This window comes from Perognathus longimembris, chromosome 11 (genome assembly GCF_023159225.1).
Source record: "Perognathus longimembris pacificus isolate PPM17 chromosome 11, ASM2315922v1, whole genome shotgun sequence".
NCBI classification, from domain to species: Eukaryota; Metazoa; Chordata; class Mammalia; order Rodentia; family Heteromyidae; genus Perognathus; species Perognathus longimembris.
The window spans coordinates 63,977,977-63,997,868 of record NC_063171.1 but is presented as its reverse complement, the minus strand read 5'-3'; the positions used below and the strand labels follow the sequence as shown (position 1 = coordinate 63,997,868).

At 37.4% G+C, this 19,892-nt stretch overlaps 1 protein-coding gene across 6 annotated transcripts in view; it reads right to left on the bottom strand.

Annotated features, from left to right (window-relative positions):
• The window catches only part of Kcnt2 (potassium sodium-activated channel subfamily T member 2), a 274,397-nt gene that overhangs the window by 104,030 nt on the left and 150,475 nt on the right, over window positions 1–19,892 (bottom strand). For all 6 annotated transcript variants that reach the window (XM_048357403.1, XM_048357404.1, XM_048357406.1 and 3 more), the window contains one exon: window positions 7,470–7,578. In XM_048357403.1, coding sequence (XP_048213360.1) covers window positions 7,470–7,578 — 109 coding nt within the window. The remainder of the gene's footprint in view (window positions 1–7,469; window positions 7,579–19,892) is intronic.

The following is a 19,892-nucleotide window of genomic DNA, read 5'->3' as shown; positions in this document are numbered from 1 at the left end:
CAAGAGATGCTAAAACATTACACACACACACACAAATGAAACTATTGGAACTGATGAAGGTGTGGCTTGATTGTGTCAATCATTTTGTTAACTGTGTCTTTCAAACCACTGCATTACACATCTTAAACTTGTGTGGTTTTTGCCACTGTGTGAGCTGTACCAAAAGCTGTTTGCTCCAGATTGAATTGATTCAGAAAAGCTCACAAGTACAAGATCCCATGCCAACTAATGAAATCTTTTTGAGAAGAGATAATAATTGGGATGGGCCCTGATAGAGGCTCTAATCTTTCCCATACCCATAAACAAGCAGCAACCCTCACCCAGACTTAACGACTGTCATGTGTCATCGATATAACTGGTGTTCATAGCAACATTACTCTTCTGAACAAAACTGCAGGGCAGTATCTTTTTTATTAGACTTCTGAGAACCACATGTTGGCCACCAGTTGTCTTTTGGAACACACTCATTACAAACAAACATGGCATTTCCTTTCTGGCCAGAGATGTCAAACATTTCTTCATGCATCTATTGGCAGTATTTACTTCTGAGAAGTCTTTTTTTTTAAGTCATTAGCCCATTTATTAATTGGGTTGCTGTTTCGTTGAAGGTTTATTTTTTGAGTTCAGTTTTTTAGCTCTATGTATATTTTTATATTAAGCCCTTATCTGATGGATAGCTGGTAAACAAACAAACTTCTACCATTCTGTAATCTCCCTATTTAACTTGTTAGTTATGTCCTTTGCCATGCAGGAACTTTGAAGTTTGATGTGATCCCATTTATCAACTTTGGCCTAAAAGGAAATGCAAATTAAAACAACATTGAGTTCCTCCTCCCCCAAGGTAGAATGACCACTACCAAGAAAACTAAGAAAAGTTTGGCATGGATGTGGCCAAAAGGTAGCTCTATTACACTGCTGGTAGAAATGGAAGCTTGTTCAACTACTCTGGAAAGCAGTATGGAGGGTCTTCAAACACAGAGCTTCCCTACGATCCAGCAATTCTACTCCTGGACATTTATCCAATAAATCACAAACAAGGAAACACTAAAGCTACCAGCACAACCATCTTCATTGCATCATTATTTACCACAGCCAAGATAAGGAATAAGCCCAGATGCCAATCAATGAACAAGTGGATCAAGAGTGGAATTCTACTCATCTGTGAGAACGAATGACATATTCATCATTCATAAGGAAACGGAATGACTTGGAGAGGATTATTTTAAGTGAAGTATGCCATACCCAGAGAAGCACACATTGCATGGTTTCCCTCACTAGTGATAACTGGAAGATGCCCATTAATAAATCTAGCAGTAAGCACATGGGTGATACCCAAGTCGTTGTAGATGAATTGATTAAAGTACAATAGAATCTATGGGGATCATAAGTAGTATAATTCTTTAAAAAAGACTAAGTCAAAACCTAACAAAATGAGTACTAGGATATGGGTAGTTGCATGTGGGGTGGTCAAGAGGAGAGAGGCAAAAGAATGAACAGGAAATGAGATGCAGGTAAGAATGTATATGCCACAGAACTGAGAAACACAAGGAAGGGGATAGGTGGGAAGGGAGGTGAAGATGTTGAAATTAAGACATAGATCAAAATGCACTACATAAATATATATATATATATCATTTTGTCAAATGGAAAAATTTTCAATTTATAACCTAAAAATTAAGAAAAGTGAGGGAAGGGGATAGGGACAGGTGAGAATGTTAAAAGTGGCGATATTGATCAAAAAGCACTGCATTCATAAACTCTCTTGAATGGCAACTCCTTTGTACAACTACTTACAGAAAAGAAAAATACACTTTTAAAAATGTTACAAATAAAACACAAGGAGTCATGTTTTGACTTCTGATCATCTTGTATAGTTTCTTATTCTTTTCCAGGATTCTCCCTCATGGTTTCAATGTGAAGGAATACGATTTGACCATTTGTAAACAATTTCATATATTTTGACATCTTTTATTTTACTAGTGTTATTTAGTGTTACTTTAAAATATTCTTGTGGGATCTTTTGAGTTTTAAGTCATAGAAAATGATTTGTATAGAAATAAAATGCAGTAAGTGAATACTATGTGTTTAGTGGAAAGATAAAGCACCAAAAAAAAAACCCTCTAAGTCTTGCCTTCAAGAGATATTTAAACAGCAACAAACCACTTAGTTAACTGCTGTAATGAAATCCTTACTAATGGTGAGAATATACAGAAAGAGATGAGTGATTCAGAGTTAAAATTAAATGACTTCTTGTTATCTTTTGGCTCTCAGAGCCACTTGATTATTAAGTTTACAGAATACATATGAAATGTCTCATAAATCTGTTCTCACTTCTCATTTCTGTTATCACCACATTGTTTCAATTTCTCAGGGTCTTTCATCTGAGAAGCTGTAAACGTTTCCTAAACCGTCATTCCTTTGAGGATCTTTTTGTGGTCTCCATTGCACTCATTTCCCTCCCATCACTTGCTTACCTAGTTAAAGTTTTATATTTGCATTTAATGCTTTCATTAGCCTCCCATCACTTCCACCCACAACAAAGTTCCAAATCCTTTGTCAGGTCTTATTATAATCACTCAACATAGACATTCACACACACACACACACACACACACAAATGTGTGTATACACATACAACATAAAAAATCCTATGCATATTTATGACAATGAGTCAATTAAATAAACTTCTTGATCCTCATGAGCAACTTGCTGTTCTACTTCTTGGTTATGAGGTGAACACAATGATATGTCAGTTTCAATGATAGCTCTGTCTATTTTTTAACCCTTTGGAAATGAATGAGGAAATTATATCATGAAAACTTTGAATATCAATTGTACATCCATCAGATTGACCAAATTCATCAAGCAGTATCCAGAGAAACTGGAAGTTAAATGGATTTACGGACACACACACGCACACATATACACAGATACATATATATACACATACACATATACACATATACTTACATGTGTTACGTATTTGTGTGTGTGTGTTTGAAGGTGAAGGCAGGAAATAGGAGGTTGTAAGGTTAAAATAATTCTACGTAGAAAAACAAATACAAGTACTTAGACTTGCTTCCTTGGGCAGCAAACAAAAGTGCATATCCTCATTCATTTTCAAAGGGTTAAAAAATAGACAGAGCTATCGTTGAAATTGACATATCATTGTGTTCACCTCATAACCAAGAAGTAGAACAGCAAGTTGCTCATGAGGATCAAGAAGTGTACCGAAGGAAAGATTGAGAGGACCATTAGAAATACCCGGTGGGCTCCACAAAACAGCTCCATCTAAGAACGACACAACTGACTGAAGATCCTGTCATAGACTAGAGGATGCCAGCCATTCTCCAAAGACTGGAGACGACATCTCTGATTTTCAGATTCTTGATATTGAATGTTTGAAATGTATTCAAAAACAAGAAAAATAATGGAGAAAAGCAGAGCTACCTTGACTTAATTTATTTATAAGTAAGTAGCCCACAAAGACATGGCCTGAAATTCCAAATGTTTAGTTGTTTAAAAGTTACAGACATATAGTAAAAAGAACACATAGGAAAGACCACATGATTTTAAATGTCATAAGGAGAAAAATAAGGTATTAAAATTTTTGTGAGGAGGAATGACACTCAATAACATATTTCACTTAAAAATAATGTAAACGCGCATGACCAAGAAAAAGAAAAAAAAAACAAATCTTTGATATGCTTGGCACTGATGGCTCACACCTATAATCCTAGCTACTCAGGAGCCTGAGATCTGAGGATCGGATCATGGCTCCAAGCCAACCCAGACAGGAAAGTCCATGAGACTCTTCATATCCAATTAACCACCAGAAAACCAGAAATGAAACTGTGGCTCAACGTGGTAAAGCACTAGCCTTGTGCAAAAGCTCTCTGGGACAGTGCCCAGGCCCCAAGTTCAACCCCCACAACCAACAAAACATAAAATTCAATTCAATTTAAAAAATCAAATAACATATACTGATGTTGATTTATAATTTTGATGAAATAGACTACAGTTTTATGGCATGTAAATATCAGATGGGAGAAGCTATGAGACACAGAGGCTAAATGTGAAATCTTTGCTAGCTATACCACTAAAATTCTTATAATAATATTAGAAGAAAGGAAAAACTGATGATTATGAATATTAAACTTTGTGATTATACTGAATTTTAAAAACAGCCTCAAGGGATGCTACATGCAAACCTGAACTGGGTTTATGGAACCATTACCAATCCACTCAGAATAAAGATGTTAGCATGAGAGTGTGAGGTGTATGTATGATGCGTGTGTCTGATATATGTTTGTAACATGTTTGCTATATGTGTACACTGTGCATGTGAGACACAGTTGTATAATGTTTGCATTGTATACACGGATGCTTGTGCATATGTATAATGTGTGATGCATGTATACATGTGTGCATATACACACAGAGAGAGAAAATAAGCAAATGTGTAAAATGTTAACAGTCCCTAAATGACTACAAAATGAATACAGGTTTTATTGTCTGTTATTTTTAAGAACTGTAACCTAGACTTTTTTCAAAATAAAAGAACACCGAGGAAAGATATAAATAAAGAAACAAACACTCTCCACATACTGCTTAGCTTAAACTTGGCCTTGTGTTAGTTTCTGATGATCTGCACAGTAATAAAAAATGTGCTAGTTCTATCTGAAAAAAAATGTGTTTTTATTTCCCCCAAATGCATGTTGTTTTGTTGTTTTATATTGTGAAAATAGAGGAGTTCGCAGCATTGTGTTCTTCAGTGGGTTGTAAGCCTGAAGTTTCAGATGCGAACTGTAGGCGTCACAGGGGAAATGGAAAAAACATTCCGCATGAGAAAGTCACACTTCTCTGCTTGCTGGAAGTCAGGCCTGCACCGCCATATGTGATTTATAACAGATAGGACATTTTCCAGTATTTATAGTGCTAGGTATTTTATTTTTCCCAAGTGATTTTTATATCAGATTTGATTGGAACTTATCCAGACATCAGCTATTATCCTAGCTACTCAAGTAGATGAGATCTGAGGATCATTGTTCAAAGCCAGCCCCAACAGGAAAGTCCATGAGACTCCTATCTCCAATTAACCACCCCCAAAAAAGCTGTTGCTTGAATGGTAGAGCCCTAGCCTTGAGCATGGAAGCTCAGAGACTGTGTTCATGCCCTGATGTCCCAGGAGAAAGCAGAAGTAGGGGGTGGAGGGGGGTGAGAAATAAAGATAGATAGAAACATGGATGGATTGATGGACAGATAGATAGATAGATAGATAGATAGATAGATAGATAGATAGATAGATAGATAGATAGATAGATTACTATCTCCAATTAACCAGCAAAGTAGGCAGTAGGGCTGTGGTTCAGTTGGTAGAATGCCAGGCTGAGCACATGGTCCAAAGTTCAAGCCCCAGTACTGGAACACATGAAAACTAGTGGAACTGGGAGAGGATTCAGTGAACTATTAATACCACAGAGATTGACTGAGAACGTAAAGTGTGACGAGATGGTACAGTATCAGTTTCCATTACTCACAGCTCTTTCATTGTCATTCCTTGTCACATGTCAGTGAGAATCACCACTTCTTACAAAAACACTGTGTTGGTAAAAATGCTTTGCACTGGAAAGGTGTACCACAGTCATGTTTCTCTTGCTCACGGCTAGTGCCCTACCATTCGAGCCACAGCTCCACTTCCTGCTCTCCTGATAATTTATTGACGGGAAGAATCTCATGGACTTTCCTTCCCCTGGTTGTCTTCTAACTGTGATCCTTAGATCTTAGCCTTCTGAGTAGCTAAGTTTACAAGAAAGTGGGTCAAAAATAATCCAGAAGAAGAAATTCGGTGAAAAGAATGATACTGTAAAATGAGGTGAGCATTTTATACTAGGAAAAGGAAAGGTGGGTTTAGACTGACACTGCCCTCTGAGACACAAGGACGGTTCCCCACACACATGTGCTTGGGCACGGATAGGAGGAACACACGGAGCTCTTAGCTCAGCTCCTAGAGGCCCAGGAAAACATGCAAAGAGAAGATGCTGCTGTGGCTGGTGCTACAGTGAGCTATTCCACGCAGGTAACGCACAGGACGTGATGATGAACTGGGTGCAGTAGATGAAAGACTCAACTTTTTGCTTGAATTCTAGGTAGAGTGTGCAGACAAGAGTGGCTGAAGAAGAGATCAGAGGAAATCAACAGCTGCTTTTAAACAGCTTAGTCTGGAAATCATGTTAGCCAGGTAATGAGATGCAATGCCAATGTGGTTTGAGATACAAAACAGAAGTTCCTAATGGATTCCAAAGAGGGAGTTTATTTTGGAAGCCATGTAAATTATTGCAGTACACCAGAAAAAGGTATGCATGAAAGACTTCATTTCTCCTCATGGAGGGTCTGATGAGTACAATGACCATTTTATATTTTGTTTTCAGATGCCAATCCCCTCCACTGTTCCCCATAGAGATCAATCTTAACAATACCCAAAATTTCTGAATGAAAATGTATTTGTAGAAATACACATTTGTGCTGAATTTCAGACATGCATTTAATATTGACCTTTAGATGTTGTTTTGAAGCCTACTTGCTTTATGTTCATTTTTTTTGCTCCTAGCTCTCCAAAGGTTGGCTTTCCTTCCTTCCTTCCTCACCTCTCTCCTTCCATTCTTCCATTCCTCACTTCCTCCTTTCCTTCCTCCCCTTCCTTTCTCACTCCCTCCATTCTTCTGTTCCTACCTTCCTCCTTTCCTTCCGTCCTCTCCTTATTTCTTCTTCTTTTCTCTCTCTCTTTCTTCAATAAAATCAAATCTTTCTTCAATAAAACTAAATCAAAATTAATTCTTTTCCTCACAGATTTGAGAAAAAAATAAACACATTTTATTGCCCAATTTCCTAACAATTGAAAGCGAAATCTCATGTGATCAATTATTTTTAAATTAGTGTCACTAAAACAAATACTTAAATGTATCTTTTTCTTTCATCCTTTTTAATCTACAGCAAAATAAAACAAAATATATTTATTTGTCAGAACACATTTAAAGGCATTGTGTAATATATTGCATAGTAAACATATCTGCTAGATATAGAAAGGTGCTATCTATGTCTAAAGTTAAGGAGAAATGAATAAACAGAGCATTTGAAACTTGTGTGTCTCTTATGTAAAATCTCTCCCAGTGTTAATTATTTAGGCTAACAAAGGTGTCCGGATAGTTCCACTGCTAAAATGACCCAAGTTCAGTTTAAAAAGTAAAGACTTACCCCAAATAGTATCTTTCCCATATTAAAGTGAAGAAATCATAATAAGTATGTGATGAAAAAGAAAGTTCTTTGCATTATATAGAATCATGAATACATTATGGTGGTGATACCTTTAAGGAAATAGCTATGAATTTATAACAGGAGTCTGAGGGAATTTAAAGAATCTCATTAACAATAACAAAAATACTAGCAAAAAGTAAAAATGCAAAACTTACCGGCAAATTTGATATGAAATTTATTTTCAGGCTTTAATATCTGGACATACAAAGGGCAGTTTGGAGCAAAATCCTTCACAGCCCATGCTCTCAGAATGGTCTGGTGATCCTGAAACCACAAAAGTCAAACACCAAAGGATAGGAGGTGAATGCTTACCTTTCTATGTAAAGTAAAAATAAGCAATCCATGTAACTGGTCAGATCACATTTAAAAATTAAGCGCACAAAATATTCCACCTTTAGGTTGTACATGTAAGATTATTTATCCCTATTAAATAAGATAATAATAATTACCCAATCGGTGCTAATTATCAGTACTTAAAAAATTTGTAGTGAGTAAGAAATCTATCACTAGAAAAAGTAACTTTTTCTAAAACAATTTTGGAGTCAGAAACTCTCAGAATTTCAGAAAAACTAATAATAACATTAGTTGTATATAACAGAAATTTTCATGGGGACAGATAATAACTCATAATACTAACATATTTAGAAAGACTTGTAAAAGGAAAACAGCTACCGTGCCCATGCATGGAGAATATATTCCTATGCTTTTTAATATCACAGTAAAGGTAGAGAGATTTTGATGTGTGTGTGTGTGTGTGTGTGTGTGTGTGTGTGTGTGTGTGTGTCTATGGAGAGAGAGAGAGAGATAAAAACTCACAGATAAAAATATTGAAAAATTAGGATGTTATGTTTCAGAAAGAGAATCAAACTCCTAATTAATATGAATTTTTGCAAAGTACTCACCCCTATAATTATTTATGAATTGGATTAATCAAGGCAGATTATTAGAGAAACGTGGCCTGGAGTTAGTTAAAACATTTATAAAAAGATATTCTAATATAAGAGTATCTGGATAGTATTCAAATCCAAACACAGATGCTAAGTCTAATAGAACTAAAAATCCAAACAGAATTCAATACCTCAACCACATAGCCACCTCTCATGGCTCAAAGCCACATTAGACATGGCAGGCCATACTGGAGTGTGGAGAGACAGGGAATTCCCTCCATAGTATGAAGTTCTATTGGGCAATGCTTCTAGGGAGGGAAGGGAAGGCTGAATGATCCTCTTACACAAGTGGGACATAAAGAGATGGGTTGTTTGTTCAAATGCACAGAAAATTTAGTTAATAGGTGGTAACCCTATGAATCCCACTTAGATGCTCAAATCGTAATTACACAAGGCCATTGGGAAATGACACAATCACCTTCCAAAGGTGACATTCTTACCAGCATTCTTATAAAAAAGAGAGAGAGAGTTCAGGGTTCCCAGAGAAGCCCTTTCAACCCTGTGCCAGTGCAGCAAGAAGACATGGTGGAGAGCTGGGACACCAGCCTTCGCCTCACACCAAACCTGCCAGCACCTTGGACATCAGCTCTCCCCAAGGATGGCAAGGACATGCCTGCTCTTTAGAAGCCATCTTCCCCAGTGAATACTGAACAAAATGTTCAGGAGTTAGAGTATACTGAACTAGGACAGAACAGGAAAATATATGTATGATGAGAGAAATAATGTCATTAAGGTTCAGAAAATAACAAACAGCTGTTATTCTTGTAACATGATGCTAAGTCCCAGTTAGAGCATTACACAGAACTCCCTTCTCGGTTGTTATTGCTTTTGCTGGAAGTCCATTTTAACTGGAAATGATTTCAATAGAAAAGAAAACAAAATGTAAGTTTTCTCTTATTTCATTTTATTGAGAGTTATGCTCAAAGTAATAGGTCATTTTAGGACGTTTGTTGTGCTTGTCCCTGAATGTGTGATTGAACTTGGACAAATTAGTGGCCCTCATTTGTAAACTGTGGATACTTTGTCTCCTGAGATTATTAGTAAAAATAAATAGCACATGTAAAGTTCTTAACAGAGGTTGCCAACTTAATTTGAAATAAGCTATTTTATTATTACATGAATTAATTCAACTATCATCAAAGTAACATAATTTAACATAAAGCTAAGTATGTACAGAATAGATTGATAGATGATAGACAATAGGAAGATAGATATATTAATTGATTAATTTTCAACATTCACATAAACATATGAAACCTAAACTGGAAGACTGAATGTTGCATGAATCCAACAGTGTGACATTCTGGAAAAGACAAAACTCTAGAGACAGAAGTTTAGAATTGCCAAGCGCTGAGAAGAGAGGAAGAAAGCTGGGCTATGTAGGTGTAGCAGTGTAGGGATTTCAAGCAATGAAACTGCTCTGCACCATACAAAAATCCACAGGACAGACAACCCTGAGTAGTTTGCTATAAACATGACCCTGAGTTTTCTATAAACTCGGGCATCCGCTAAACAGAAATTAGGCATCACTTCCTCAATTGCAATAAATATACCATACTAATGGAAGATTTTTTAAAGGAGATAACAGTTGGGGGATGGACACAGAAAGCTGTTATCCTCCAAATTTTTCTATTTTTTTTCGAACACTGCTAAAAATTCAAGTGAATTTGAAAAACATAAATGGGAACTCTACGAAGTTTTTGAATCACAAACACTGGGCTCTAATCTTTACTGTAGAGCTCACAAAATATGAGTCAAGAAAAGTTATTGTGGATGTGGTTCTCAGGATTGAAGGGTTGACTCTAGGAAATGTGGCTGGCTGCTATAGCTGACACACTTCCCTAAATGTCTGTCTGGCCTGACATTATGCCAACTTTCCCCTCCTAATTTACATTCATCTGCCTACTGAGAATACTTGCTTTTCCCACATTCCGCGTCCTCAAGTACTGCCTCCTTTCCCCTGAGTGTAGTCAACCTCTTGTTTCCTTGCTTGTCTTCTAAGTCGTGCTATGATATCTATGTTCAACACAATACACTGTGTCCCACACAGTCCATATCCTAAAGACGGTCACTTCTAATTTAGATGCGAGCAAGGCTCAGTCTCCAACTTTCTTATCTATCACAGCTTGGCTTTGTTCCTGATTTCACTAATTCTGCATCCCTCCAAGATGAAATACAAATACAAACTAAAACCAAATTGTTGAACTTGGTAGCATAAAACCCTGGGTTCTTTTCATTTCACTGAACACCAAATTCAAACTTATTTTCAAGGCTTGCAACAACATTGACTAAATGTTGCCTAAACTCTTTCCCAACACTTGCAGGCATTTCTCAAGTGAAGCTAAGTATTCTCCACTCCTGAACCTCCAGCATTTCTGACACAGAAAAACTCAAATCGGTTGCCCCTGATAAGATATTGCCTTTTATCTAAGAGGGTTTATCTTCTACACAAGTGTTGAAGTTTCTAGCAGCTAGTAGTGTTATATTCTGTACTACCCCTTCCACTAAGTAAGCCCTATATATTGTATCAGTCCTGGAACTTGAACTTATAACCTTGGCTCTGTGCCTTAACATTTTGGCCAAGGCTGGCACTCTACCTCTTGAACCACAGCTGTACTTCTGGCTTTCAGTGGTCAACTGGAAATAAAGGTCTCCTGGCTTTTCCTGCTTGGCTGTCTTTGAATCTGGATCCTCAGATCTCAGCGTCCTAAGTAGCTAGGATTATAGGCATGAACCACTAAGATCCAACGAATCCCATTTTTTAGAACTTTTTAAAAGGAAGGTCACTGAAAAGTAGAAATGATGCTAAATTAATTTGGACAGCAACAGAAATCGTAAAACACATTGAGCAAATCATGGCATACAACGAGTAAATACATGAAATCCACTACTTTCTGAAAAACCATAACACTTCCATTTTTTTGTGTGTTCCCTACCCTCTCAAGATAGAAGAAATACCAGTAACCTCGTAAATGGATCCATAGTTGAAATATAAAAGGAAATGAGCACTGTTCTAAGGCATAACAGTGACACGAAAATGAAAAGGGTGGGGGGAATATTTTCCTCATGCATACAATAAACTAACACACAAACAAGGTTTTTAACTTAGTCTTCCAAAAGCTAAGGATGCGATCCATTTTTAACTTTGCCTTGGTGACAAGTTCATTCTTAAATCATGCTCATATTTCTATCCAAAAAGTGAAAATATTGATTGTGTTGACTTGGAACAAACAGGCTGTCATCTTAAAGGAGAGCCATCGGGCCAAGCGGGCGCTGCTGCCACGCTACACACAGAACCATTCGCCCAGAGCCACAAAAAAACACCAGCAAGGTCTCTCCTGGCGTCCACTTTTATTGACCAGAGGGAGAGAGAGAGACAGAGGGTTGAGTCTGACCAGGAACTTGGTGTGCAACTGTGGAGGTGTCAATATGAAACTCCCTTCTACAGTACTTTAGGCTAATAAAAATGAAGAAAAAGAAAAAAACATAACTCTAAACCAACCTTGAAGGGCCAAAAGATTACCTGCTAGTGTCCTGAGGACTTAAATAAATCGCTTTACCCTTGTCAGGTATTGCTTGACTGAAATCCAGCCACTCATGAAAAACAAAAACACTTTTTGATAAAATGTTATGCATGAATTATCTATCACCCATCTCCAAGAACTTGTCATTTTAATTAGATTCTTGAAAAGAGTCCATGACCCAGAAAATACAAAGAAACTGGTCTTCCCAAAGGTCATTTTGCAATGCAACTTTCAACTTATGAACGTACAACAGCTGCGTTTTACTAATGATAACATCATTTTATATTCTGTTAACAATGTTTTACTAACTTACCTATTAGGCTGCAGTTCTTATGTTTACTAATTTTTATGGTAAATTTAATTAAAGTTTAAGTTCAAATATGTAAGTTAGTTTTCCATAAACATACGGTCAACTGAAAAATAACCACAAATATTTTTTAAATAGAAAAAGGAAAGACAGCCATTTAGAAAACAACAAATGGTTTTTCAAGTCCTCAAACTATTTAAATCAGGTTATGCATTTATGTATTTGTTTTGCTATTAAGTTATAGGAGTTCCTGATACATTTTTCACCTTAATCCTTTAAACACACATACATGCAAAGTATGCAAAGTATTACCCTCTACCAGTTACCTTACAATCTGTCAATCTTTCTCTCTCTTTCTCTCTCTCTCTCTCTCTCTCTCTCTGTGGAAATTTTTTTTAGAATATAATCCCACTTGCTTTTGGTATCATATTCATGAAATCAGTTCCAAGACTAAGACCTGGACGCTTGCCTTTACTTTCCTTCTAGTTATCTTACAGTTTTTGGTTTTATGCTAAAATATAATCCACTTTTAGCTTATTTGGTTTCTTTTCTCACTTTTTAAGTTAAAAGTCTTTCTGGAAGTGGGTTTCCTGATTTGTTTCCTGATTTGGATTTCCTACTGTAATTTCTTGGATGACTATCTCTTGCCTTTTGCCTAGTTTTATTCTTGTCCAAGATTACCTGAAGACCTATACTTAATTTAAAGCTCTTATTCTGGTCTATGCTTGCCTTTATGACAATATCATATTGTTTTAACAACCTCAGCTTTCAAATATGCTTTTCAGTCAGGAAGTAAGTGTGACAACTCCAGCTTTCTCGTCCTTTCTTGAGATCACTTTGGCTATCTTAAATATTTTGTAGTTTTATAAGAATTAAGGATTGGTTAATATCTTTATAAAAGAAAAATTGTTGTTTCTGACTTTTAAAATTTTAATTTGCTCTTTCTCTTCTCTTTTTAAGTTCAGTTGAAATGTTGTCTATTTGTATTTTCAGAAGACAATGCTACATGTGGCTCGTGTTCCTAGTCTGTATTTTACTTTTTATGGTGTTTTCATTATTTCATTCTGTCAACTAATGTTGTGTTTAGTTGAACTTTTTCACATTTCTTGGTGCTGAGATGCTGTGTCTGGGTTCCTCTGACTGCTCGATTATGATGGTGAAATATATTTGGCATTTTATCAAGTAGCACATTGATTAACAATATTTCATCTATCACCTCTAGATTCCTCTCTGTAACCATTTCCTTTCTCAATGTGTTCTTGATGTCATTCATTCTCTGTAACTTTATTTGGCAGTATTGTTTTAAAAGATTGGTCTATGGTATCTTATTTGTCATTTCTATGTCTTCTCATAAGGACTGTGTTTTTTCAGCTTACCAAATAAAAGTTTTGTTTCTTCATATCTACTAATTTCTTTGAGGCTGATCATTTTGAATACCATATTATTGATTTTCTACACTTTCATTATCCTTCAAAGATTGGTGAGCACTGTTTTGGTACTGATTTGCAAAGAAACCATATTCTATCAATAATATCTTGATGTTAAGCTCTTTTTGAGCTAGTTTAGAGGATTTCAGTCAGTAATTGGTTCTTCCCTATTTTTACAGAGTGAGCTTTAACAAGGACCTGTGATATTCAGTATGGCCCATCGACTTTTTTGTAGCTATAGATACATTTTGTTCTAATCTCAAACAAGATGTGGTTGCTATTTTGCTTCTCCCTGGTAGTCATTTTCCTTTTCCAAATCACTATTATTATTCTTTGCCACAGGTACTCTCATCCTGAGTACACGTTTCCTGCCATTCAGCCAAGTCTCCCAGGGACCAGGGGGCAGATGGATGGAACTGTGTGTGTGTGTGTGTGTGTGTGTGTGTGTGTGTGTGTGTGTGTCTCCATTGCCTCAGTCTGTCATCCATGAATTGAAGCCTTGTCTCACATGCCACCCTTCCACACAGACCTCTCTCCTCTCAGCTCCGCGAGGCAGTCCTGAATTGCTTCTGTTCTCTTGCTGTTCACCAGAATCATATTGATGCTTCCCTCACAGGGTGAAATTTCTTTCCGGGTTGGTCTCTCTCTGTTCCTTACTCTCAGATCACAGGCCCACGCTACATGTTGTTCAGTCTGAAAATAATTGCCTTGTTTTTGGGTGTTGTTTTTTTTTTTAAGTCCAGAATGCTAAACATTGGCGTGGGCCTACTATTCTGGTTCTGGCCACTTCCATATGGCTGATGGCAGAAGGGATTCCTATTTACTTGGAAGCACGCTTCAGGCTCTAAGCACCCGGGATTTTATCAAAACCTACTCCTCTGTGCGTGGCAATGACCTCCAACTTGCCAAACCTCATGATCAGCATTCAGTGCCAACATTTTACAAACATGTCTCATCTTTCTTGAAAAACGTCTTTCACTTAGTTTGTATATCTCATTCTCTGCTGGATCTTGTTATGGATTATTTTTGTTTTTTAGGTCTTCTCTGCTGGATTTTCATCCTCTATGCCAAATCACAATATTAAGCTCGACTTGGGTTTAATCCAAAGACTCTTCTTTCGACTCCATGAAATCTTAGGTGATCTCTACTCTGTCCAGTTTGTACCTCACTTGAAACCCAAATTTGTAATCCAAACACCTACTTAACATTTGTGGCTGGATTTCCCACGGCCATTCCACATTCCATATTCTGAATGTGTTATTTCTTACCCCAAACTTGCTTTCCCTTAAACCCTTCAATGTCACTGCACTATTCACATTTCTCATGATCCCGCATGTACCTTTGCCTCCTGAATTGTAAAGGTTATATGTAATATACTAGTAAATTGTACCAGTAATACTTTCAAAACACATCCCACAGCCAGCGCTGATAGCTCATGCCTGGTATCCTAGCTACTCAGATCTGAGGATCACAGTTCAAAGCCAGCTCCAGCAGAAAAGTCCCCGTGAGACTCTTATCTTCAATTAACCACTCAAGTACCAGAAATGGAGCTGTGGCTCAAGTGATAGAGTGCTAACCTTGAGAAAAAGAGCTCAGTGTCTGAGTTCAAGCCCTACAACTGACAAAACTAACAAACAAAAAAAACACATATCCTATAACCAACTAGCTTCCAATATCTCTGTTACTAGCACATTATTTTCACTCACTTGCATTATAGCTCTTAAGTTCAAACTGGACATCCACCTTCCCTATGCACTTGTACTCATGGTATACTTCTTTTCCAAATTGCAATCAAAGAATTCAAAACAACAATCTAGAACAGGTCTTTTTCCATTCCTACTGAATCCTTACTTGGAGTCAAATTTTTCTTCCATGTTTCTCTCTCCTCTTACGCTTCTAAAGAAAAAGGTAGAAGCTGTGCCGTACATCCAAAAGTTCTCTTGGGAAGTTCCTTAGCAAAACATCCAGATCCATTGCTGTCAAGTACTACCTGACAGTACACAGTGCTGCTCTGTTATAACTTTCATCCAGTTTCCAAGGTCACAGTTCTCAATTGCAGCTCAGATGTCACCAAAAGCAACATATTCCTATTCCTACCAAAATTCTCCTCGTGTCAACATATTCATTCTCTAAGACAATAATAGTCAACATATGAGTTCTCTAGGACAATATAAGTTTCTCTATAACTGTCTTCTTTCGGAGCCCTTATCAAATCTCTTTGGATGTAAGTATTTCTAGCAGTGATTTTTTTTTCAAGGCAATCTAGGTTTTTCTTTCATTTGCCACAAAACCCTCTCACAGTATACTCATTGCTCAATTCCAAAGCCATGCTCCTATATTTCTGTATTTTTTTCTGCAGTACTCTGCTTCTAGCACTACTCAAATCTGTACTTACTTGTAATGATAGGAATAGCAAAGCACCACAAACTACATGATTTAAGCAAGGACAATTTATTGGCTGTTACTTCTGATGTTTACAATCTTAAACCATGGAAACAATAAATTCGTTTCTTCTGCTATCAGTGAAGAGAAGCTTTAATTTATTCCTTTCTCCTAATGTCCATGTGCCTATGCATTTTCCACGCATTTTGGTGTGTTTTATCTCCAAATGTTCACTCTATATAATGACAGCATTCATCTTGGATAAAGTCTTTCCATAGTCACTCTGTTTAGACTTGATTTTGCTTTTGTAAACATCCTGTTTACAAATAAGATCAGCTTCTGAACTAACAGAAAGTAGGGTTACAAAATAATGGATTTGTCAGGCATAAATTAAATTTGGGTATTAGTTAAATGGCCCAAAATGAAGTATAGAGAAATAACTAGAAAATGTCTGAACATTACTAATATTTAAAATATGGAATTGGAAGAGCTTTTGGAAAATTAGTGAAAAGAATTTTTTAAAAAATTGATTCCACAAAGCATAATAATACAAAAGCAATACCTAAAGGGGAAAAAATGCACCAAGGATGACTGAATCAAGCCAAGAAAAGTAGTGACCTGACAGTCAAAAATGCTATGTACTAAGTACAAAGAGCTTCAGTGGCACGGATGGGGTAGGGGTAGGGGCTGACCCACTAAGGGGTCATCAGGTTGGAACCATGATTGTTGGGTTGTTGTTTTTGTTGTTTTGTTGCATTGGTCCTAGGATTTGAAGTGAGGATCTGTATGCTGTCCTTGATCTTCCTTTGCTCAAAGCTAGTGCTCTACTAGTTGAGCCACAGCACCACTTCCAGCTTTTATTGTTAGTTTATTGGAGATAAGAGTCATATAGGCCCAAGGAATCAACAGAAGACAAGAAACAAAATGAGAAGCTCCTTAATGAAAGAGTTTACCGATTTTATGTAAGTAGTCACTTTTGTCATATTTTCAAAAATGTGGAAAAAGTGTGCTTTTCAATACACCTTCTCAAATGACCTATATTCAGGTTACTGATGTGTGTATCTTAACAAGTAACAGAAGGTGCTTAGAAATTGTATTAAATAGCATTATAGTGTGCTGTAAGATGCATGTATATTTTTAAAATTAGAAATAAATGACCAAATGTGAAAAAAAAAGAGAGTCATATAGGCATTCCTTCCCAGAATGGCTTTGAGTAGTGACCGCGAAGATCTCAGCTTCCTGAGTAGTTAAGATTATAGGCATGAACCACCAGCACCCAACTATTGCTTCCAAAAACCTTTTCTGTTCAGTTAGGAAAAGGAGAGTGATACATAGATAGAGCTAATACCCACTCTAACCCTACTCAATGGAACAAGTACATAGTATCTATTGTGGTGATGTGTTTTCTACCAAGAATTATTTAGCTTCAGGATTTATTTAAAAAAAAAAAACATGTGTGTGTGTGTGTGTGTGTGTGTGTGTGTGTGTATGTGTGTATACCACAGTCTCTTGCTCTCACTTAACTTTTTGGATTATAGCTGGCGCTCTAACACTTCTGCCTCTTCGTTGGTTAATTTGAAAGAAAAGTCTTGAAGATTTGGCTTCTTGGGGCCTGGCTTTGAACCCCAATCCTTAGATCTCAGCCCCCTGAATAGCTAGAATTATAAGAACCCAGTTGTCAAATTTTAAGTGAATACTTGAACCAAAAGTGTCTGCTTTTTTGCAACATTTCATCCTCTTCCTCAGAATTCTCTAACGTCGGATATCGGTTCTAAAAGCAGACAAAGGCTATGAGGATAGGACTTGAATTTTGAAAACTGCATGGGAAATCAGCACAGGGGGGAAAAACACCACATAGAAATGCAACCGATGCAGCTGCCAAGATTCTAGTGAATACTGTGTGTGAGAGCATCCATTCTAAACGACACTCGGCTCAATTGTGGGAGGGACACCCTCAGTTACAGGAACAAAGTCAACGTTCTCTGCCTAGGAAACGTGTGTGCAAATGTCAATATTAGCAAAAGGAAAATTCAGACTGAAGGTTGAGGAAAGAAGGGAGGAGGAAATCTTTTTTTTTTTTTGGCCAGTCCTGGGGCTTGGACTCAGGGCCTGAGCACTGTCCCTGGCTTCCTTTTTGCTCAAGGCTAGCACTCTGCCACTTGAGCCACAGCGCCTCTTCTGGCCATTTTCTGTATATGTGGTGCTGGAGAATTGAACCCAGGGCTTCATGTATACGAGGCAAGCTCTCTTGCCACTAGGCCATATTCCCAGCCCCAGGAAATCTTTTTTTTTTTTTAACAAAGCAAAGATATAAAATAAATTATTAATGTAGAATTCATGTGTATATTCACTTCTGGACAGTCACAGAGCAGCTATCTCAACTCTCCTGAATGGACTTCAGCCCAATGCTGGAGAAGGACACTGTGAGTGACGGGAACTGGGAAAGCACTCTCTGTGTGGAACATGGTGTGCTTGCACCCACACGACACCAGATCTTTCCCAACACATAATCTATACCACAAGATCCTGTTCAATACCAAGTGGAAGGGTGTCCTCCCTACTCACGTTGCTAGCTAGTCATCAGACTGCACACAAACACACACCAAGAACTGTGCCTGGATTTTCCTTTTCTGCATAAGTCCACTGTGTTTGGAACACTGTGCCCACTTCAAGGTAACAGTGGCCTTAGAAACAGATGAATGAGTCATTGCCTATTGGAGTGTCCTGAGAGGAGCACGTTAGGAATCCTCACACATCACTGTGGGATTCTGTCTCTTCAAGAGCTTTCAAGGTACCAAATATAAACAAATGAGTGATGCTCGGATGCTTGCAAAGGGGCAGTTTTTATGCTGTGCATCTGACGCTTCTCATGGATGCTCGTGTTTGTTTCCTTACCCTTCCTGTCTATCACGACTTACAACTCCATCCAGTGACCGGAACCCATTGGTACACACCATGTTTCCCTGACGGATGCCCTTCCTTGACTTTCATTTTCCTTGGGCTGCTAAGGACTGAATTGCTCTCCTTACACCTCTCAGCCCTTGTTCCTCTACTAAACCTACATTTATCCTTGCTTCCTCCTTCCTGGCATGCTCTTTGACGATAAAACAGCTGTTTGATTCTACCTGTTTTACTGTGCCTTGCTAGACATGTCTGGTAGGTGCCTCTTCCGAGCTCAAGGTGGTGAACAAGGCTAAATAATTGCATCCGGTTTGGGAAAGTTGATTTTTTTTTTTAGTATAGGCAAGTATATAAAAATATACAAAAGTATGGTATATACAAGGAGGAGTTCCAATGGTGTAACTCCCTTGAACAATTAACTTTCCATTTCACAAAATGAGTTTCCAGAAGCTGAAAGTCGGGGTGTAGGGTAGAGGAGTTTAAGGTCGAGGGCAGGTGGGCAGAGGAAAGGAAAAGTGGATGAAGGCAGTCATCATATTAAAGTACACAAGCGAAAATGGAATTTTGAAAAGTGAGGGGCGTAGAAGAGATGAGGGAGAATAATGAAAGGGGTGACGAGGATCAAGAAATATTGTACTCATATCCTGACACAGTGAATAGAAACTCCTTGTACAACTATTTATAGATAACTTAAACAAAAAGAAAAATATCTTTTAAATACACACACTTCATTCATAAACTCCTTGGATACTTTTCTGGCATTTCAAAGGCCACATCAAGCTGGTGGGACCAGGAACTCATTTATCACCTCGAAACAGAAAGTTCATCTTTTAGATGAACGAAGTTTAGCCTAAGCAATCACAAGCTAAATTCTACTTAACTAAAACTAGTATCAAACCTAGTCTTGTCCTTGGTTCATAAGAATAATAGGGTTACAAGTTCCATAACACACAAGCCGCCCCAATGAAGCCTTTACATTCTAGTGTCTCAATTATCTCCATATTTCTGACTGTGGCTGGTAGTATTTTTTCCTGGTTTTTCTCCTTTTTTTTTTTTTTTTTGGTTCCAGGATTGGAGCTTGAACTCAAGA